The sequence below is a fragment of the Neohortaea acidophila genome (genome assembly GCF_010093505.1).
Source record: "Neohortaea acidophila strain CBS 113389 unplaced genomic scaffold BDY17scaffold_6, whole genome shotgun sequence".
Classification (NCBI taxonomy): Eukaryota; Fungi; Ascomycota; class Dothideomycetes; order Mycosphaerellales; family Teratosphaeriaceae; genus Neohortaea; species Neohortaea acidophila.
Window position 1 is genome coordinate 363,896 of NW_022985515.1, and position 21,395 is coordinate 385,290.

Here is a 21,395-nt window from a genome sequence, read left to right on the forward strand (position 1 = left end):
GTTTGAGGGTTTAGAGATGAACTCTTTGGCATGATACCACTTCGTTCATTGTTGTATAAATAGCACAGCACTTTAACAAAGCTCTCCAACATGGAAGCAGACTTCATCTAATTGCGAAACCTTTCATAAAGTTGAGAGAGGATAAGGTAGATGTAATCAACCGACAAAATCGCAACACCCAGCGCCTGATTCCCATATCCCACAACATTCGCAGAAGGCTGGGTGGCAGCAACCATTTCTCCAGCTCGTCCAAAGACTGACTAACCAACAGGCCCCTTGAATTTTGTACGCCGCAATAAAATCACCGGTCCAGCAGGTACCAAGACGCACCACCCTCTATCCAGAAACCAGCAGTGTCGTCGTCCACGATACAATGTTGCCTTACGCGCCCCCGCCATACCTCTTCAAAGCCTGCTCGAAACTATCCTGCTCCACCAGCAGGTATTTCGGCGGCTCAAAGAGATTCCCCTTCTCGTCCTTGGAGCCCAGCTTGCGCAGGGCCGCATTGACGTACTGCTGCTCAATCATGACGCCCGACTCGGAGCAGCGCGCCTTGGTTTTGAGTTCGGAGCACAGGCTGTCGAGGTCGAATTTCCCATCTTGGAAATCGGGATTGCTTTGGAGTTGCGTCCTGTGAGACAAAGGTTAGCATTGCTCTTACTCTGGAGGTGGGGAAAGCAGGCATACCAAATGTTGTTGCAGCTGATGTATTTGCCGTCGTCAGACTTCGCTTGCGGCATCAGCGCGTTCTCCATCTTGACTGGCGGGGATGGGTCGCTGTAATCGCCGTCTCGAGCCTTGTCCATTTCGGCCATGAGATTTGAGCTGGGAGTGGGTGCGTTCGCCGTTGCGCTGCCATTGACGCTGAGAGTGTCGTGGGAGGATTTGGGAGTTTGAAGGATGCCAAAGAGGTTGGTGGGAGAGGCATAGTCGAAGGAGTGCAGGCTGTCATCGAAGAAGCCACCGGTGAAGTCGCCACCGCCGACGATGGCGTCTTGGCTGTCTCGGTAGTCGCCAAAGAGCACGGGGTCGAAGGTGTTGACGGATGGCAGGCTGTAGTCAGTGCTGGGCAAGGTCATCGCTCCTCCGTCCATGTTGGCAAGGGGGGATGTGTGGCGGGTGGTGTTCATTTTGTCCAGGTTCTTCTGCCCTGGACTGCCATGCGATGGCTCGGGCGAGGTGCCGCACGAACTGTTCGCCTGTCCATTCCATTGGCTCCCGGAGCTGGCGCTGGGCGAGGCGCTATCGCTGGCGTTGCTGTTGCTGTTGCTGTTGAACTGGAACACGCGGTTCAGGTTCAACCCTGCTGTACTCTCACCACCATTCAATTCAGTGGGCATGTTGCCGGTATTGCCGTTGGGAACCGCCGAGTTCGCGAAGTAGCTGGGATTGCTATTCTTGCGTGCGGTTTGCAGCAGACCAGGGCTGAAGAGATCGCCGAAAGGATCGCCGGCAGTGTTCATTTGAGGCAGTGTACTGCCAAAGCCATGCATGTTGTCGGCGGTACTGTATGTGGCGAAAGACTGGCCGAGGCTCGCGTTCTGTGCCGGGCTGTGCGTACCATTGCCATTCATACTCGCAGGGCTCATGCTTATCAGGCCGACACTGCTCTGTCGGGAAGTGGGCTGCACCTGCTGAGTCGGGTTGTTGAAATTGCCGCCGACCGGCGAGTTGGTGCCCGGCGGTGTTGCACTGTTGCGCTGCGGAACGGAGGAAGTGGGATTGGTGAAGAACTGGCTTGTCGGCAGAGCACCGAACTGAGGGAAATCGAAGTTGAAGCCGTTGCCATTTGCGGAGGGGTTGCTATTGCTTCGAGAAGAGGCTTGCCCGTTCAACGTCGGCGAGCGATTGACGGCAGATCCGGCGTTCAGGGAAAGGCGCTTCCGGTATTCGCGGAGCTCGTTCTGAAGCCGCTCGACTTGCGCCTTCAACACCCCGTTCTCCTGTCGGTCGGCTTCCTTTGCTTTGCTCAGTTCCGTCACCTTGGTCTCGAGGTCTTTGACATGCTGTTCTTTGCGCTCGCGGAAGGCGCGCTGTGCGGCTCGGTTCTGGGCTTTCCGTTTCTGGAGGAGGCTAGTAGTTAGCATTGCGCCTGGCGATACACTGGTGGGGAAGAGAAGCGTGAGGGTCCTTACGGTAGTGGGCTCGCTCATCAATGGCTTCCGGCCTGGCTTCTTCGCGACCTTTTCGCCTTCTTGCGTCTCTTGTCGCTTGGCGTCGCCTTTGTCGTCCTCGCCCAGCTCATCGGAGTTCTTTCGCTTTTCATGCAAATCGCCCGAAGAGCCGGGGAGGCTGCCAATCATCTCGCCGCCAAGGTCGGCATTGTCGAAGTCGAAGCCATCCCCGTCGGCGAAGTCGAGGTCAGGGGAGTAGGAGTCGTTGAAGTCGTCGAAAGTGGCCTGTTGAGGGCTGATGTACAGCGCGCTGTCGTGGATCGTTCCGTTCATGTCTGCGGGGTGGTGGTGGAGGGCGGGATGGGAGGGTGATTGCTGAGCGCTGGCCGAGTGAGCGTGTCTCGCACCGGCTTGGGAGGTCAAGGCGGCGACGAGAAGGTCTTGTTGGCTTTGGGAGAGATGGGAGGGGTTGTTCTGGATGGATTGCGCGTGCTGACTGGCCATCAACTGGGGCTGGTCGTCGGGTTTGACGGAAGCTAGAGTGGAGTGGAAGCGTTGCTGCGGGACGTGATGATCAGTGGACATGGATGCCGGCATAGACGCATCGAACAGAGTTGATGAAAGGATTGGAAGCGGTGGTGCGATGAAGGGCGCATGCGATGCCCCATCGGACCCTGGATGGCGGGGCTGGCTGCTCGACGGAGGGCGTGCGGAAGGAAGCGGAGTTGCTGGCTTACCGGCGTGCTACAACCCGCACACTTCTCGGCTTATGTTCCCCCTCGCGACGTTCAATGGGACAGGTGGGTGAGATATCTTGAAATGAAAGAGGAGATGGGGAGATGGTAGAGTAGAGAGGAGGAGGTGGAGGTCAGAAACGACGTAATAATGTGGAAGGCGCCCAGACAGGCGGACTGCGCGAAGCAGACTAGCGCGGTAGGATTGAAACGGTGGGAAGGGACGAAGCAGCGCGCCTCGACCGCGAACAACCGCAAGGGGTTCGGAGCAGTGACTCGATGGACGGGATGGAAGGATTCGATTGGACGAGGCGGGAGGACAATTGGAGCAGTTGCGAGGGGAATGGAGGGCGACAGAAGCGATGCTGAGCCTGCGACTTCTTGATTGTTAATCAATGCAAACCTTGTTCGCAGCCGCACGGCGTGGCGGGGCCAAGTTGCCCCGTCCGCGTCACGTGCTCCACGCTTCTGCTCCTTCTCGAACACCGCATCGATCCTTCCTCCTTCCGCGCTAGAGACCGTCACGTGCACGGAACTTTCGCTCGCATCGCTCCTTCCTCTTTCCGCGTCAAAGACTATGGACACGGCTCAGCATAATAATAGCACCACCTCCTTACATGACAGTCTAACTAGACGCGACATCATTGCTCATGTATGCTTATGTACTCGACTACAGATCAGACGTGACTTATCAACCATCAGGCAGCGCATTTCTCGTCTGCTCTCGACAGGCGCCAGATCCTCTACCGTACCGTGCCGGTCGCCGTACCGCTTCACAGTATCCCGTGCCGGTGCTCGATATGTACAGACTTGTAAGCAGTAGGTCTATAAGTAAGTGTTTTCGCCCATAGTATCTCCTCTCAATCTCCAGACCACAATACAACCTTCCATCCATACCAAGTCACCCAAACCCGTCGAATCAGCCAAAATGCCTTTGGACCTAGCCAACCCGGATCGCAAGATCAACGTGGGAATCATTCTCACGGGAGGGTGAGATTTACATGCTTGTCTCTTCACGAATCTGCCCTTTTTTCCTAAACCTCTACTAGAATCACCGAGATCCTGGACGTCGCTCCGATTGATTTGATCCACGGCATGACCCCAGAACTCATAGCACCGCTGCCCCTCCCAGAGCCTATGAAAGCGCAGGCCCTCGATCTCGCATTCTTCTGGATCACCGAGCACGGTAAACCAGCTAGGATGTCGAGTGGCGCGACGATGCAAGCAACGGTACGCGCACGTCGAGATGCAACCCTACCTTAACGCCAGCTAAGACAATGCTAGCATTCGTTCGCCAACGCCCCGACCATCGACATCGCACTCATGGGCGCCCACAACCTTGGCTATAACCCCAGCGAAACCGAGCTGGCGTACGTGCGCAAAGTGTTCGACGAGTGCGCCGCCTTTCTCACCATCTGCGGGGGGTTTGAGAATCTGCTCCGTGCCGGACTGCTAGTCGGCAAGACGGCCACGGCACCACGTTTCATGCTTCCGCAATTGCAAAAAGACGCTCCGAACACCAAGTGGGTGGAGCAGCGCTGGGCTCGCGACGGCAAGGTCTGGACTACCGGCGCGCTGTTGTGTGGGCCGGGCATGATGAGGGCCTTTGCGCAGGATACGTGGCACAATAAGCCAGAGATGGTCAATATCATGCTCGATATTGGGAACGCTCCTGGCCGAGAGACTGCGTATTAGTCGATTGGCATTTGGGAGAGTCGTAGATAGCTCTCATTGGATGATATCGTCGAGATTGAGTATTGTCGGGTCATAGCCTTCCGACCCGCCCCACAAGTCCAGTGTCATGAAGTCGTCAAAGTGCGAGGAGACATCACCATGAGCCGACTCACCCGGAAACATGTCCGAATGCCCGGTGAGCACATTTCCAGGCAACTCTGTATAATGGCTGACTGGGGAGAACAGCGCCGGTTTTGCCTGGACAGAAGTTTCGCTTGTCGGTGCCAGCGATCTCGCCCGACTCACATACCACGTGCGCGCCTGATCCATGATGACAAACATCGCTTTCCAGAAGTCTGGCAGCGGCTGGTGAGGCGGGCAGCACGTCGTCAGGGTCTGCATACGGCTGCACAGGGCCTCGAGGTACAGCTCCAGCCGGATGGAGCGATCGGGCGCGGCCGCGTCGGGGCTGAGGGTGAGAGCAGTGAGAGTGATGATGATCAGCGGCAACCGCATCCACACCACAAACGGGATTTGGTGATAGACGTGGACCGAGTGCTCCAGGAGAGTCTCAAGAAAGGATCTTCCCGCGTCCAGACACTCTATAGTCTTGATCGAGTTGTATTCGGCGGTCCTCGATGAATCGCCGAGGTCGTTGCCATACTGAACGACAGCGTTACAGAGTTCCATCTTGGCAAAGTAAAACAAGAGTTCAGGGGCTAAATCAAAGCATCATTAGCATCGTCGACAGCAACAAGGCTCCGCATTGCTCACTTCGGACCACGTCATTGCCAATGTTACCAGCTAGATCTTGGTGATAGTGGTGCATGTTTGCATCCACACTTCTTAGATCCTCGTCTGGAGATACGGACGTCTGGCTGCGAAGTTTCTGACATAGCTCATTCACTTGGTCGTCCAGATGCCTCCAGCTAACCAGCGTTTCAATCGTCGCGTCGCTTTCGAATTCTGCTCCTTCCCTGAGACGCAACAGACATGCTTCGAAGATGTCAGGTTTCTTAAACAGAGCCGTCTTCCGAAGGGCTGCCGAGATACTTCATCGCCGTCAGCTTGTATTTCACGCATCGCATCATGACTACAGTGAACGAACGTGGAACTCAAGAAGTAGCAGCCCAAGAGAGCACGGTCTCGTTCTCTCTGCTGTTCCAGGGATGTCTCGACCAAAGCTTTCCGACCTTTGTCTTGATGTAAGCCAACATCAATGACGAGGCCAATGAGGAGTTGGAGTAAAGGGAAGATGTTCTGAGTTTTGTGACTGAAGAAATGGTGATACCACGCCAGGTACACGAGCAGGCTTTGCACCAGTCCGGTCGACTTGCGTGGAGCGATGATGGTGTGAGAAGCGAGTTCCTCTCGATACCGCTGGTCAAGTGCTGCTTGCAGCGCGCGATCCTTGGACGATGCTGCGGCTGCGATGGCAAGGAGAAGCATCGGTTTCGAAGATCGCAGCGTACATACTTGCTCGCTCGGTTTAACGGGCACGAAAGGGAACGCAGATGACATCGGTCGATATTCGTCCAATAATTCCTCCAATCGCTCCTCTGATACCAGGCCGCGGAAGATGTCTGGACCAGATGCAGTTGATGGTGGAGTCGGGGACGGTGCGCGAGGCACACTTGTAGAGAAGTCGTGGATATGCGCCAGCTCATCTAACGTGGTCGCGGTCGTGCCGGTCGCTTCAACGCTCGATTGTTCGAGGTCCTGTGAGATGGGGGTGTGAAGGTTGGTCTGGAAGATTGATCGATCGCCTCGGGTTGTGTCACCGATATCCTCGGGGCGGATATCTGCCTCGGGGCCTCGAAGGGCGGCCGACATATGGTTGACGAGTCCATCGAGCTTGTGCTCAACGCGTGAGATACCACTTAGACAAAGTTCAGATGAGGTCGTTTCTGCTCTGTTGTCTGGACGGACGACTTACGATGCCCGTGGGCGAGTACGTTGGCGCGCACGACTCTCGGGCCAGACGCACAATCGATCGAAGTCTAGACATCTGTCACCGTATCCAGTGAGTCAGTTTGACCGGGAGAGAATCAAGACAGCCCTACCTCTGGCATCGACCCGGCTCCACGCTGCGGATGCACCGAGCCTTCAATTGGCGGCAAGGTTGGCAGGCCTGCTCGCTTCGCCCTGGCCGCTCACGACTGGCCATGTGCACACTCCGTCCGTCACAAGGGCCCTGTGCAGGTGGAATTCGGCAGCTGGTTTCTCTTCGTGAATGAAGGCGGGCGGCGGATATATGCGCGCAAGGCCCCGGGCGGCACGGCTGTCAGCTTTGCATCCGTGCCGCGCCTTCCCTCCAACGGGCGATTACTTCATCGCGGCTCTACCCGTCCATCTACAGCACTCCCGTTTGGTAAACTTCACGCTCCCACCTCTGTCGCTGCAAACACTCCCCACCAACTCCCTCACCTCCTCATCAACCTCTCTCACACGCACGCCATCAACCTCAATCCTGCACACGCAGCAGTTGGAGTCGAGTAACGTACCAATTCTCAAGCACTCCAACCCCCGCGAATGACATACTGAACAATCGCCATGAGTGCTCTCGCCCGGCTCGAGAATGAGCTGGCTCAGCGCCAAGATGACCTCGCCACCTGCCACGAGATGCTGGCCCTCGAGCCCGACTCGGCCGACGCGCTCGAATCCATCCCCCTCCTCGAAGCAGACATCGCCGACCTGAAGGCCCAGATTGCCGCACACAAAGCCAAACAGAGCGCCGCCTCTCCCACTCCTCCTCCTCCTCCGCCACCGAGCGATGCCGCAGCCTTACCACCTCCACCGCCGCCAGCAGCGGAAGAGCCCGTGGCAGTCTTCAATGTCAAGGATGTGGTCATGGCCAAGTTCTCCGAGGACAAGCAATGGTACCAAGCCACCATCGTCACCAAGACCGGCAGCTCCACCGATCCCGTGTACAAAGTGACCTTCAAAGGCTACGGCAACACCGAGACGAAGCGCAAGCACGAGATTCGCGCCATCGTCGAAAACTCCAAGAAGCGCAAAGCAGATGGTCCGCCGGCCGGGAACAGCTCTTCATCTACCACTACGCCTGTCATCAAACCCATATCGAACGTTGCGCAAAACGGCAGCGTCATCTCCGCCGCTGCCTCGGTCGACACGACTCTGGTCAAGAAGCGCGAGCCGAGTAAAGTCAGCGATGGGCCGACGCGCTTGCCGCCGGAGCCGAAGAAGTTGAAGGGGAGCAAGCCGCTCGAGAAAGCGAAGAGCAGCTGGCAGGATTTCCAGAAGAACGGGCCGAAGAAGGGAGGAGCAGGGATGGCGAAGCAAATGGCAAAAGATAGCCAGTTCCGCACGCCTGATCTGCCCGGCGCAAAAGGCGAGTTCTTGCCCATTCCAGTGTTCGCAGAGAACCGGCTAAGCTGACATTTCATTAGTCGGATTCACTGGATCGGGCAAAGGCATGCAAAAAGACCAGGCGCGCAAGACGTGGAAGTATGGTGCTCAAGACGCCGAGGACGAGTAGGGCTTCTTCTTCTTCTCAAGGTAAGCATCTTACTCTACTCTACACAGTGCACGCGGCGATATGGCATGGCGGGCGGGCATCGGCATTGGAATGGGACACGAGACATGGCTGGCTGGTGAAATGGTTCTAGGCGTCGGAAAGTGTGGCTTATGACATGGATTGGCGTTGATGTGAAGCGGAAGGGTGTCATGGGTGGAGTTCACCGGCGCATCCTCCGGGCGTGATGACGAGCACTACCATGGGTCAGACGAACTCGCGCGGGCGAGTCAGGAGAAGTACCCCAATCACCACCGAAGCGAAGTTGAACGTACTAAGAAGTCTTTCTTCGCATAGTCTCAGACTTCAGTGCGGATCACGAATGAAAAAGGCTTGAATTGTCAACGTGCTCATCAGAAATAGTAGAAGTGATGTTTGTGACTGCTCGGAGATGCACAAACTCTCCCACTGCTTGCTAGAAACGAAAGTGTCTCGTATCCAGAGGTGCCTAGACGCTCTACCCACAAATCTGTTCCATCTACTCAATCGCTCTCCTTTCTTCCCCTTTCTCCCGACCACTCAAGCAATCCCAAACCCCTCCAGCCCAAACTCCAGCGCCAAACTCAACTTCCGCTCCAACACCCCCTCATTCCGGTACAAGGGCAAGCCCAGCGTCCCAAAACAAGTGGAGCTAGTAGGCAGCATCGCCTCATCCTCCTCCTCCCCAAAATCCACCACCCTCTTAATCACAAACGTCAAACACCCCACCCCGCCCGCCGGCACTCGCTCGCACGCCGTAACGAATTTGAGCAGGCGCATTTGCTTCGCGACGGGCCAGCGGTCCAGTACCCGCCAGAAGGACGCGATGTAGGGCATGGCAGGGTCGTAGCCGTCGTATTGCGTTATGGCTTGCAGTTCGGCGAGGGAGAAGTGCGTGTCGCCTTCGAGGAGGGTGCGCAGGCTGGGAAGGGAGAGGGCGCGGAGGAGGGGTGGGGGGAGGATGTGGGCGAAGCCGCGGCGGAAGGAGGTTAGTTGCGGTTGTACGCTGAGGTGCCTGAGGTGGGCGGTGTAGAGGGATGTGTAGAGGGCGATGTTCGAGGGGTCGACGTCGGGGGGTTCGGTGTGGGCTGGGATGAGGTGCCAGCCGGGCCAGGAGGTGGCTATGGCTTGGATGTCGACTGGAAGTGGAGGAGAGGTTAATGAGGAGGCTGTGGATTGCTGATGGGCAGCGGTTGGGGTTGAGGGATCAGGGTGATGGGCGATGGGTGTAGCATCGACTATTTTCATTGTCCGTCTTTGATCGGGCGTGAAGTCTTCGGGTGCGCATGTTTCCTCTTCCATCAGAATGCTGAGACGCAGGCCGTTGCTCTCGATCGGAAAGGTGAACTGGAGCCCTGGAATGTCGTACTCCGCAATCTCGGATAGAGCCTTGCGGTCCTTTGGCCAGGCGTCTGCGAGAGGGTCTTGGATGTCTTCGGACCTGCCAGACAGCATGCCGTAGTAGATTTCGGGTAGCCTTATCGGAAGAGTAATCCCGTTGTAGAGGGCGAGGGCGAAGAGCAAGCCGCAGAGTTCAAACATGTATAATGGCTGGAGACAGCCTGGGCGGATACAGCTGAAGCCCGTCGTTGGGTCGGTCGTGAACATTTCTGTGCAATCGCAGATCAGTATACAGTCAAAAGTCAGGCCAGAGGAACTTACGCAGATCCTCATGGAACAGCGTCCGGCAGATGGTGTTAAAGAACTCAATCTGCACCCCACCAAGATCATGTCCGACCTCAAAAGCGTCCTCCTCGCCCAAGCGTACCTTGAGAGGCCGCAGCAGCTCGCTTTTGTGCCTCTGCCAGAGCTGGTCGAAGGCGCATCCTAACACACGCATTCGATTCACACTCAAGAGAAGATGGTGCTGCTCTTGACTCATGATCCGCTCTCGGTGGATGGCCAGCGCAATGGAGTAGCTTTGAAGGTCGATTTCACTGCGCAGTCGGTGTGCTTTCTGCGAATCGCAATACGCTTTGAGCATGCGGATGTGGTTCATGGTGCGGAAATAGGTTGCCTGTTGATTGATGTTGAAGAGGAATTCGAATTGAAGTAGGTGCCCGTCGTGTTGGCCGTCTAGCCATGTTCGTGCGATCTCCATAGCGTCCATCCTGGCTGCTACGGCTGGGATCAAGAAGTCGTCTTCGGGGTTGAAGTTCAGCTCATCAGACTTGTCGTGTGACTTTTTCCCTTCCAAGGTGCTCTTATGAAGGTGTTGCAGAACGCTCAATGATGTGTGGGCTATTGTTCCAAGTGTCAGGTTGACGCCCCCATCCCAGTATCGTAGGAAGGTCTTTTTAAGCCAGATTATCACATCGAGATTCGCAGATAGTGATGGGTCACCAATCGTCCGCTTCATATCGACCTTGTTAGCAAATCTCTGCACGACATCATCGCGATCGAGTTGGTCCTTGTCCATCGACTTCAAGTGGATCGAAGTTTTCGCAGCGTTGCGCTCCCAGTCCGCAGTCCTGCCCAACAGATCGATAACGTGACAGAACAGACGGAACGACTGACCGTGATCCATGGCATCGCAAAGCTTGATCCAGGCATTTGGTACGCGTCGGGATTGTGTGGGATAAACGCATCCTTCGCTGATGGTTTCGTTGACGTATCTCCAGTTGCCGGGCAGTGACCCGGGCAGGGTGCCTCTCAGCCATAGTACACAGGTAGAGCATTGATCAACCACCCTCCGTCCTATTTCCTGAAGCTCGTGTATTGTACAAGCAGCTTGGTCAGGAAAAGAGGTCGTGATCCCGTCCAGAGTCCTTCTCATCATCGCCAAATTTGCAACCAAATCTGGGACGTGGCTGGTCGATGCTGGTGGACGCCACACACTTTGATCTTCTCTTCCATCTAGTCTTGCGGCACACAGCTCACGGATACTCCGTGTATCACTCAACTGCTGCACAACTGCGCTTGGATCTCGCGGTCCGTCAGCTGGAGGATTATCCCCTCTCCCCCGAGTATGCTTGAACCTCGGGCAGAGATGTGACCTTGGCCGATGTCCACTGGCAATCGTGATTGCAATTGTCCTGACAGAGCGGGGGGTATACTTGCGCACTGGTCCCGGGGAGAGATTGCGTCTCCCGGTATCACAAAGGATTTCGGTGCATTCTGAGTCGCCGCAGCCGTACAGCAATTGTCCAACATATCTCCACGAGTTAGCCAGAAACGCTGTCTGGATCTCGGGGGGGCCAAGGCCTCACCTTGAGACTACCGCTTGTATCTCTTTCAAACTGTCGGATTCTCGAGTCTCGAAAGGTTCGGCATCAGCGGACGAGACGTTGCGATCGTTGGATAAGCGAGGGGATGTTTCTGAGGAGTCGACATTGTTCTCCTGAGCAGATTGGTACTGCATGATTTGTGGACGGTAGTAAAGAAAGACCGTAGAATATCGTTACAGCGCAGGTATTTCATTAGACACGTCAAGGTGGCCGTACATTCGTGATTGCATGAGCACCATACCGCTGCGCCAGCGCATCACGGTCCCTGTGTGCTGCAAGAGTCGCGCCTGGGTAAAAGATCGAAAGCACAAGCATGGAAGGTGCATGCATAAGGTATCCCGTGGAACGGAGAGACATCGTGACGGGCTGAGGGTTGCTTACCAAATCATGTGCTAGTCACGTGATCATGTTCAATTCCACCTTCTCCGTCCGCTTCTTCCGCGACCCGTTCCTCCGATCGACTGAAACCACCACAACGACATCAACGCCTTCTCGTCTCTGACTCGCTGGGGTACTGGATTGACTTGAATTGATCGTGCCTGATAAGGCCAGAGATGACTCTGGACTTTCATCCCACCGTCGCTTCGTGCTTTCCCCTTACCCCGACCACTTCTTCGTTCCCACTCCATCCGTTGCTGTGTTCCTGCTGTCCTGTGCATGAACATGACAAGCTCCCCTTCGAAATAGGCAGGTGAGCTTCTCAAGGTCTCGAGTTTCCTCATATGTGTTTCCTATCACGCGGTTCTTCATCTTCCTCGTAACGCCTCGAGTTCCTCGCAATCTCTCACGTTTTCTCGCACTACCTGTACCTTCATCTTGGATATATGAGACACTAAACAAACACACATCCTATCTCTATACCTCGCCATTGGATATTACTCTGCTCTCAAAGCAACCTGCGAGCGACTCCATCCATCACTCCAGATCCCAGCTCTGCTCTACCTCGGGATCGCTCGCACGATGTTCCTTCGATCTTCCCTTCACGCCAGCCGACGCTCCCTTACCCGCCAGGCCGTATGTCAACCTTTTCTCTGCGCCCGACTTAATGCCCCTGCGAAATGCAAAGACGGCTCAGTCCCAGTCGTGGCCTACCATCGCACCTCCAGCTCTCCAGAGATCACCGCAGCAACCATTGGCGGTAATGGGCCTGTCAAGCCCCCGGGAGAAGATCAAGAGCGAGAAGCTCAACCTCTCAATCGAGGCGTCTACTCCAAGCTTACCCCGACATTGCACAAATTCACTCTGCCGGACAAGGTCGCCGTCATCACAGGGTTCGAGAAACAGACCAGTTCCAGAAGGTGCCATTCGCTGACCATGTCGCAGAGCCGGCCGAGGATTAGGTCTGAACATAGCCCAAGGCTTTGCAGAAGTTGGAGTGCGCGGGATTGCAATCCTGGACGTACAAACAGACATCGGCAACAAGTCGGCTCGCGAGCTCACCGCCCAGACCGGCATCGACACTCGCTTCTATTGCGTCGATGTGCGGGATGGTGATGCTGTCGGGCAAGCGATCCGCGATATAGTGCACCACTACGGAACTCTCGACATCCTCGTGAACGCCGCCGGGATCGCCGAGTGAGTGCCTGTCATCCTTCATCCATTGCATGAACCGAGCTGAAAGACTAATCTGTGCAAAGCTCCAACATGAAGGCCGAAACGTACGATCTTACAAAATTCAGACGTCTACTCGACATCAACGTCACCGGCACGTTCATCACCTCGCAAGCCTGCGCTCGACACATGATCAACACCGGCCGCGGAGGCAACATCATCAACATTGCCTCCATGTCAGGCAGCATCGTCAACTACCCTCAGGAGCAATCCTGCTACAACGCTTCCAAAGCGGCTGTGATGCAGCTCACGAAGTCACTCGCAGCGGAGTGGGCGGGCTACGGTATCCGCGTCAATGCGATTAGCCCAGGCTACATGGACACCGCTTTGAATCGCGTACCGGCTCTGGAGGCACAGAAGAAGATCTGGATTGAGCGGACACCGCAAGGGCGGCTTGGTGCAGTGGACGAGCTGAACAACTTGGCGGTCTTCTTGGCAAGCGACGGATCATCGTACATGACCGGCAACAACTGTGTGATTGACGGCGGCTACACTCTGTGGTGATCGGTCTATGCATCATGGGTTATTGGATCTATGTAAGTCAAGCAGACATGTATTCGGGCCTCGTAACCCTTCCAAGAGATGAATTCGCCTCCGCGGCATCCGCATTCCAGCGATGTTGTGCGAACATTCCACGTACCATGTCAACTCATTTCGCACCCCAACAGCCGGACACCTCCTTGGCAACTACTAAACAATCAGCATGCCTTTGCCACAAAATCTTCAGCTACCAAACCATCAGTCGCGCAAGCTCGAAGCCCTCAAGACCCAGCCATGGAGGTATTAGCCCTCTTCCTCATGCTCGGTGGCGTGCAAGCACTTAAAGCGCCATGGGAACTACCACTTTCGCCTCTGAAAGAGTCCGAGCCGGCGTTACGAATCGCGCGAATGCAAATGTCGGACAATCCGGCGCCGGTGTCACCATTGCAAGTGACGGATCATGTAGTCTCGCTGACCCAAGGGAACATGAATGCGAAATCGCGAAGCGCCATCGTTGCGCAAGCGATTCGAGAGCAGGCTAGGGCCGCTGCAGGGAGACTGGAGGTGCGTTGGCTCAAGCGTTCATACTTGTTCTTATCAAGCTGGCTGGATTCTGACTGGAACGTCTACAGAACGGATCAGCAACACTGCTGCAAGAAGAGTCCGGCACCATCTTCCTCGTGCCCGTGACTGTAGGCGGGCAGCAATTCGACGTCGTCCTCGACACCGGCAGCAGTGACCCCTGGCTCATCACGCCCAACTTTACCTGCGTCGACATCTACACCAACACGCCCATCAACGAAAGCTACTGCTACTTCGGCCCGCCGTACAGCCAGGAAAAATCCAGCACCTACCACCCGCTGCCCAACGAGAACATGAACGTCTCGTACTCCGACGGCGAGTTTCTCACCGGCTCAATGGGCTACGAGACCTTCACTATGGGCGGCATCACCGTTCCCAAACAGGAGTTCGGACTGATCAACTACGCCGGCTGGCTGGGCGACGGCGTCTCCTCGGGCCTCATAGGCTTCGCTTACAGCACCATCACCTCCGCCTACAACGGCACGAACGCGACCGCCGACGTCCGAGGCGACACAATCAAGTACAACCCTCTCTTCACCAACATGTGGGAGTCCAACACCACCGCCCCCATCTTCGCGCTCGCCCTCGACCGCACCCCTCCCAGCGGCGGCCTCCTCTCCCTCGGCGGGCTGCCCTCCATCCCGCACTCGCCCATCTACATCACAACGCCCATCCAGAGCGTAGGCGTGTACGCCAACAGCCACATCCCCGTGTACGAGTACTACACCATCGTCGCCGACGGGTTCGCCCTGTCCAACGATTCAGGCGTGATTTTCGGGCCCGTGAACACCACCTCGCCACGCAAAACCCCGCTCTACGAAGCAGGCGATGTGATCGTCGACTCCGGCACCTCCCTCCTGTACGCCCCCAACAACGTGGCAAACGCCTTCGCAGCCGCCTTCGACCCTCCAGCAACGCTAGACGACAGCACGGGTCTGCTGAACGTAGCGTGCACAGGCACGCCGCCGATTTTCGGCGTCAGCGTGGGCGGCAAGGTGTTTTACGTCAACCCCGTCGATCTGATTATCGAGGAGGATGTGGATCAGTGTATCAGCGGGGTGCAGCCTAGCAATGGCGGGCTGACGATTCTGGGGGATGTGTGGATGAAGAATGTGGTGGTGGTGCATGACATTGCGGCGGAGGTGATGGGGTTTATGGCGAGAGAGTTTTTAAATTTGACGGCGAGTCCGGTGGTTGCGCCGGGGTATTAATGGACGAGTCGGATTGGTTGTAGGGAATGGGGAAGGTGGTTTGGGGACGTGGATGTTGCCGGGCTGTTCAATCTATCATTCTCAGCCGCAGTGAGGAGAGCTAGTTCATTCTATCGGGGTATCTACACGCAAGTCGCTCCGTCGTCAAGGTCATGCTCAGTGTTCAAGTCACTATCCTCCTCTCGCTTCAGTCCGTACAAAAGACTCCAGTCGCTATGCCCATCAAAATGCTATGCAAAAATCCCCAACAAACTGTCGTCAATTCCGTCCACCGAATTACTCCTCCCCACTGGCAGAAGAAGCGGCGCCACCGCCGGCGAATCGCGAGCGAGCCCACCAGATGGCGAAGCCGATGATTGCGAGGAGAGCGAAGAGGATGATGATGATGAGGAAGATGACAATGTTTCTGTGTAGTCCCATCTTTTCTTGTAGTCTGGAAGTCGAAGGTAGAGGATGGGTGGAGAGCTTGGGAGCTCGTTGAGGTTTCGAGGCTGGTGGAGTCGAGTCGAGTCAAGAGGGGGGGAGAGGAGATTGAGTGGTGCGACTCAAGTGTCGTGATTCGGGGTTCGGTGTTTGTAGAGTCGAGGAATGTAGTGTTCTTGATCTTGGTGCAGGTAGGATGTGATTTTCTCGCCAACTGTACAGTGGTGGTGGTGGAAGATGTCGCCGCTTGCAGTGTCGGTGGCTTGGTGAGCAGGCCAAAGGTGTAGCAAGTGTAGGAGATTGCCACAGCGGTTTCAAGATGTCAGATGGACGGAGAATTGTTGCTCGGAGGCGTTGTCTCTCGGAGCATTCTCTTTTTGTTCGGAGAGTAAACACATGGTTGGGCTTGGGGTGTCATTGCCTGCCACCAGGCGGAGGGAAGGCTGGCAAGGCTGGCAAGTGGCTGGAGCTAGCCTCGGGGATATACAATTCTGCCATCACTGCAACAATGACGACAGGCGCGTTTTGGAGAGTGTGGCCTGTCGCAATGAAACGACGAATTCACTGGCTCCAGGCCGGCGCAGCATCGTGCAGCGGGAAGGGCGATGGTCGAAACACATTGGAAACAGTTGACATTTGACACTTCCTTGACAGGCGGGGCTGGGAGAGATAGAGTTTGGGGGAAGAGGCGGGAGGCAGCGGGCGATTCCGGCGCTAGTCGCGTTATTCGACCGCGACCGGATCAGGCAGACAACTCCAACTCCGCTCGACTGCGGGTGTGAAGATGACTCGGACCGTGACAATGTCTGCCAGTCACTCCAGGCAGATTCACGAGCAAGACACATAAAGCACCGACGATCAGTCTTTCCTGACGCCCGTGTTGTCTTGCCCAACGATGGACTCAACCCCTCCAAACACTTCGGCTGCTCCAGCATCTCTACTCACACAACTGCGACGCCTCTCTTCTACCACGCCATCGCAACGAGCGCGCCGCTTCTCCGACACCGATAGACAACTATCAGCTTCACCGCGCATGATTGCACCATTTGAGCGATCAACTCCCGCACGAGATGAACAATCAAGCGTCTCACAACCTCCCCCACCTCCATCCATCCCACTAGACCAACACTACTGTCCAGCAAGCACCTGCTCAATCCTCCAAGTCTTCGAAACAACCGAACTCCTCGAACTCATCCTCAACCACCTCAACACCAAAGACATCCTCTCCCTCCGCCGCACCAGCACCCACTGGGCCTCTACCATCAACCACTCCCCCTACCTCCGCCTCCACTCCTTCGCAACCCCGCACTGGCGCCGTCCGGGACTCAACTACGAATTACTCCCCCTCACCCTACCGGGCTTGCGCATCTCGCCCGGCCAAGAAATCGACAAAGGCCAATGGATCATCGCCAGCTTCACCGCGGACACCATCCGCCTGATACTCAGAAACCCGCCGCCGCCCAAAGCCCTCGTCCGATCCAACAGCATCTACGAAGGCCTACGAGCCGGCGGAGGCTCACGAGCCAAAGCCGCAGCCGCCACAGCCGCATGGCAGTCTTCCCACTCGTCTGAGCCCTTCTCACAACCCTCAAGTCCAGTGCCATACCGCGATCTCCTCATCACCCAACCACCACTACTCGGCATGCAAGCCTTTACCATCTACGCCGACGACGCGCCCTCGGCAACAGCAGCGACAAGCATAGACGACGAAAACGCCGTCGCAGATCTCGACTTCGCCGCCAAATGCGCCAACTACACCGGCATCACCCTCGGCTTCCTGGCGGGTATTTCGCAGTCGTTGCTAGCAGGGGAGGCGGGCGAGGAAGATGGACGGCCGTTCGCTCGTCCCTCGTCGTCCACTTCGCCGTCGCGGCGACCGGTGAAGGTGGTGTTCAAGGCCATCATGTCGTTCTGTGAGCCCGTGCGGCCGGGCCCCGTGCGTCCCAAGCAGCCTTGGGAACAGGGGAGTTCGGTGACGAGGTTCTCGGAAGGAGAGTGAAAGGGGGTGGCATTGGGTGTACGACTTGGACAACAATGTCGGATATGATTTGAATGATTGATTCATGCAAAAGTGCCTACATTGTAGAAGACATACAAGCGAGACGAGCCTACACGCATAACACTGGAAAGGAAGGTCTTGTTTTTATCACCACGAATTAAATTTGCAGCTGTTTGATCTCTGTACACAGTATCATTGGATGACCATCTGATGCACCAGCGCGTTCAAATTCATCCTCCACTCTCAAATCACACAAAAAGAAAACCCCCAAGAGAAGGCGGGTGTCGAGGTTTGTTTCCCCTCCCCTTCCAAATCTCCTTGTCAATAACCAAAAGGAAAGAAAAGTTCGATTCAATTTAATTGGGGATTGTGGCCGTTTATACACCGTCGTCGAAGGGCGCGTCGAAGATGGAGTTGGCGTTGGCGTAGTTGAGCCAGTTCACGCACGTCTCCTGCAGCTGGCAGGTATTCTCGATCTTGATCGAGTCGATCATCTCGACAATCTGGAGCGCGAAGCCCATCGTGTTGTGCTGCGGGAGTATGTTAGCTTTGTGTTTTCTTGGGACTTGTTTTGAGGGAAAAACTTACCCAGCCAATGTGGCAGTGCATGAGCCAGACACCCGGGTTGCTGACCTGGTAGGCGACGACGAGGTAGCCACCGGAGCCAGTGAGCGGGTCGGCGGGCATGACGGCGACGTCACGGCGCGGCGGGTTGGTGAGCTGGAGAGGCACGTCTGCGGAGTAGGTGCCGACGCCGGAGGCGAGGAGGAAGAAGTCGTGGCCGTGGAGATGGATGGGGTGGGGCAGGGGCATGGGCGAGTCGATGACGAAGTAGACCCATTCGCCGGCGTTGGGGAGCTCGACGGTCAGGTCGCCGCCGTACTGCGGCACATCGCCATCGTACCAGATGCTGAAGAGCGTGGGGTCGTTCCAGTTGGCCTGGAAGGTCGAGCCGGAGAGAGTCCACTTGTAGAGGTTGGGCACGGCGCCGTTGGCGGCGATGATGGACGTCTCGACGAACTCGCCGGCGCTCTGCGCGCCTGCGTTCTGCGCGAGGTAGGGCACCAGGCTGGCCGAGGGCTCGTCCAAGCAGTCGGGTTGGTAGTTCAGGCCGGTGGTGGTGGGCGTGGCGAACTTGACGCCCTCGTAGTTGAGGATGGCCTGGACGTTGGGCTGCTCGAGCTGGCCGCAGGGCTGCTGGTTGTCCGAGCGGATCCAGTAGTTGGCGGGCGCCTGGTTGGCGGTCAGGATCAGGTCGTAGCGTTGGCCGATGTTGACGCTGACAATGTCGGTGGTGTACGGGTGGATGGGCACAAAGTCCATGGCGATAACCTGGAAGGAGTGGCCGTCAATGTGGAACTTGAACGTCGACTGGATGGCGGCGTTGAGGACGCGCAGACGGTAGCTCTTGCCCGGGGTGACGGTCATGGACCAGTACTCGCCGCCGTTGCCCCACACGTTCTTGCCGTTGATCAGACCAGTGTCGAGAGTGAGCCCACCGCCGCGAACGCCGGGAACGACGACCTGAGAGTCATCGAAGAGGGAGTCGGCGGTGGCGTGGTTCCAGTCCTGGAGGATAACGAACTGCTCCTCATCGTAGGAAAGGGTCGAGGGGCCCTCAATGACGAGGGGACCGAACATACCCTCGTAGGTCTGGAGGGAGAAGTGAGAGTGCCACCAAGACGAGCCGTAGCTGGTCGCGCGCCATGTGTAGGTCATGGTGTCACCGGGAGCAAGAGGGCACTGGGTGATGGAGCTGACACCATCGTACTCGTTCGTGCCGTTCTGGCGGACACCGTGGAAGTGGAGCGACGTGCCGTTGTCGATGGAGTTAGGCAGGAGGTTGGTGAGCTTGACAACAACGGTATCACCCCAGTTGGCCTTGATCATCGGGCCGGGGAACTGGTTGTTGATCAAGAAAGCCATACGCTCAACGCCGTCGGGAGAGACGAGGCCTTGGGTGAGGTTCCAGTTGTACTCAACAACGTTGCAAGTATTGGGCGCGACCTCATACCAGTCATCGTCAAGAGTCAGTCCACACCATGGGCCGGAGCCTTGGCCCTGGCAGGGCACGCAAGACGACGGGGCCGGGAGGGGTGTACCCGAAGTGCACGACTTGGGCTTGAAGGTGGTAAACGGGACGGTGCTGGTGGCAGGCGGCGCCGTGGTCGGGTACGAGGGCGCGCCGGTGTTGGTCACGGTCCACTCGCCGGTGTTGGTCTGAGACTCGTAGGAAGTGTACTTGGAGGTCCACTGTCCCCAGGAGTAGGACTTCTCGTGCGGGATGACGGTGATGGATTCGGTGATGGTAGTGGTCCAGACTTCACCCGGGGAGCGAGTGGGGTCGTAGGGGCAGGTGGTGGTGTAGATGGTGCTCGTCGATGGCGAGGGGGTGGGCCACGAGCCTTCCGGCCAGCTGGGGTCCGAGGTCGTCGGGTAGGGAGCCTTTGGCGAGCTGGGAGTGGGCCACGAGCCTGCTGGGCCAGTTCCCGAGGGGTAGGTCGGCCACGCTGCGGTAGAGGAAGTGGAAGTAGAGGTCGGTGCAGCGCAGTACGACTTGAGCCAGCTGTCGTAGGCTGCAAAGTCTCAGTTAGTATGAATTCACGCGAACAAATAGTTTCAAGTTGCAAGGCTCGTACCAGAGCTGTCGGCAGAGTCGCAGCCGCTGCTGATGCACTTGGTGATGGCCGCGCCGGTCGAGTCGTCGCAAAGGCACGCCTCGTCCTCGAGGTGGTTCTCGGAAAAGCAAGTGGACTGGATGACAAGTTAGCAGTCGCGTTCCCGTCTCATGCCCACTGGCAACGCGTCTTTGCATACCCAGCACGAGGGGAAGCTAGAGGCATTGAAAGCCGCCGAGGCGGAGGCCACAAAGGCCGCTGCGGCGATGGCCGTCTTCATTGTCGGTCGCGTCGCGGGGGGTGGCAATCCAAGAGGTAATAAGAATTAGAAGTAAACGAGTAGTAGTAGTATCTGATCGAGTGAAAGACAGTGTCAAGGAAACGGGCAGTCCGGCTGAACGAGTGAAGCCGATACTGGAGAGGTGTGTGTAGGAGAGAGAGAGTGCACAACAGTCGCACCCAAAGGAGAAGAACGAGATGGAAGAGGGAGAGGGAAGGGCGGCGCCGCAGCGTTACCACCCCATACATATGAGAGAAAGCCCCCGGGCCCATGGCGCAACGGTCGAACCAACACCACCCTGGCCCATGTATGGCTCGACTCTATATTGGGCCCATCCATCCGCCCCTAGAGCCGGGGCCAAGGCGCAAGCCCGCCCACTTCATCGGCGCCCACGGTGCAGGTGCAGGCGGCAGGCATTTGCCGCGCCGTCCCGATCGGCGCTGTGACGCCTGCGAAATGAAGCTGAAGTGCGCGCGCCCCAGCTGGTGGAGTGCAACCGGGCAGTGTGTCAAAAGTGGGCGGGGCTTAGAGTTGCCGCCTGTTCCTGCGCTAGCCCCTGACGTTTCTCCCCCATTCGGCTAGCTCCCGTAGGATCCCTGCTCCTTAGCGTGTCATCACGCCGGCGTACGAGGGAAAACAGAGGACGCGTGAGATGAAGGAAGGACTTGGCCAATTCCGCGTAAATGGGCGAGCGAAATTCGTTCCACTGTGCCCCATGGCTAATCACGTCTCGCCATGCACTCCCCCGCGGCCTCGCTGGCTCGCTGACTTATACATGGGGTGCGGCGATGCGAGCAAATACGCGTGGGAGGAAATTGAACAAGATCCTCCCGTCTTCTCTCCTCACTGTCCTGCAAACAAGGCACTGGTGTGAGGGCGGATCGGGGTATCACGGAACCGAGCGCAATGGAACATCCCTGGTCCTGCC

At 56.9% G+C, this 21,395-nt stretch overlaps 9 protein-coding genes across 9 annotated transcripts; 5 read left to right on the forward strand and 4 right to left on the reverse strand.

Moving 5' to 3' along the window:
* Nucleotides 1–381: 381 nt before the first annotated feature.
* On the reverse strand, nt 382–2,699 carry BDY17DRAFT_310884 (transcription factor PAP1-domain-containing protein; the record flags this gene model as incomplete). The annotated part of the gene is made up of 2 exons (XM_033735485.1): nt 382–631; nt 688–2,699. 2 exons carry the CDS (start codon nt 2,697–2,699, stop codon nt 382–384), a joined length of 2,262 nt encoding a protein of 753 aa, XP_033588966.1.
* A 1,077-nt stretch (nt 2,700–3,776) lies between these two features.
* Nucleotides 3,777–4,543, forward strand: BDY17DRAFT_324683 (class I glutamine amidotransferase-like protein; the record flags this gene model as incomplete). Its single annotated transcript, XM_033737246.1, has 3 exons — nt 3,777–3,838; nt 3,898–4,078; nt 4,133–4,543. 3 exons carry the CDS (start codon nt 3,777–3,779, stop codon nt 4,541–4,543), a joined length of 654 nt encoding a protein of 217 aa, XP_033588967.1.
* Nucleotides 4,544–4,576: 33 nt separating this feature from the next.
* BDY17DRAFT_324684 (uncharacterized protein) lies at nt 4,577–6,355 on the reverse strand (the record flags this gene model as incomplete). Its single annotated transcript, XM_033737247.1, has 3 exons — nt 4,577–5,241; nt 5,297–5,574; nt 5,631–6,355. 3 exons carry the CDS (start codon nt 6,353–6,355, stop codon nt 4,577–4,579), a joined length of 1,668 nt encoding a protein of 555 aa, XP_033588968.1.
* A 720-nt stretch (nt 6,356–7,075) lies between these two features.
* Nucleotides 7,076–8,021, forward strand: BDY17DRAFT_317102 (uncharacterized protein; the record flags this gene model as incomplete). The annotated part of the gene is made up of 2 exons (XM_033736064.1): nt 7,076–7,874; nt 7,933–8,021. 2 exons carry the CDS (start codon nt 7,076–7,078, stop codon nt 8,019–8,021), a joined length of 888 nt encoding a protein of 295 aa, XP_033588969.1.
* Nucleotides 8,022–8,576: 555 nt separating this feature from the next.
* Nucleotides 8,577–10,146, reverse strand: BDY17DRAFT_310887 (uncharacterized protein; the record flags this gene model as incomplete). Its single annotated transcript, XM_033735486.1, has 2 exons — nt 8,577–9,646; nt 9,699–10,146. The coding sequence occupies 2 exons, from the start codon at nt 10,144–10,146 to the stop codon at nt 8,577–8,579; spliced, it is 1,518 nt and encodes a 505-aa protein (XP_033588970.1).
* Nucleotides 10,147–11,734: 1,588 nt separating this feature from the next.
* BDY17DRAFT_298470 (uncharacterized protein) lies at nt 11,735–13,508 on the forward strand. Its single transcript, XM_033733742.1, has 3 exons — nt 11,735–12,534; nt 12,587–12,838; nt 12,901–13,508. Exons 1-3 carry the CDS (start codon nt 12,224–12,226, stop codon nt 13,376–13,378), a joined length of 1,041 nt encoding a protein of 346 aa, XP_033588971.1. The 5' UTR covers nt 11,735–12,223; the 3' UTR covers nt 13,379–13,508.
* Nucleotides 13,509–13,840: 332 nt separating this feature from the next.
* Nucleotides 13,841–15,147, forward strand: BDY17DRAFT_310889 (aspartic peptidase domain-containing protein; the record flags this gene model as incomplete). Its single annotated transcript, XM_033735487.1, has 2 exons — nt 13,841–13,918; nt 13,987–15,147. The coding sequence occupies 2 exons, from the start codon at nt 13,841–13,843 to the stop codon at nt 15,145–15,147; spliced, it is 1,239 nt and encodes a 412-aa protein (XP_033588972.1).
* Nucleotides 15,148–16,338: 1,191 nt separating this feature from the next.
* On the forward strand, nt 16,339–17,718 carry BDY17DRAFT_298473 (uncharacterized protein). Its single transcript, XM_033733743.1, has one exon. The coding sequence runs from the start codon at nt 16,466–16,468 to the stop codon at nt 17,567–17,569; it is 1,104 nt and encodes a 367-aa protein (XP_033588973.1). The 5' UTR covers nt 16,339–16,465; the 3' UTR covers nt 17,570–17,718.
* Nucleotides 17,719–17,946: 228 nt separating this feature from the next.
* Nucleotides 17,947–19,495, reverse strand: BDY17DRAFT_317103 (laccase II; the record flags this gene model as incomplete). Its single annotated transcript, XM_033736065.1, has 2 exons — nt 17,947–18,099; nt 18,158–19,495. The coding sequence occupies 2 exons, from the start codon at nt 19,493–19,495 to the stop codon at nt 17,947–17,949; spliced, it is 1,491 nt and encodes a 496-aa protein (XP_033588974.1).
* Between the last annotated feature and the right edge of the window lie 1,900 nt (nt 19,496–21,395).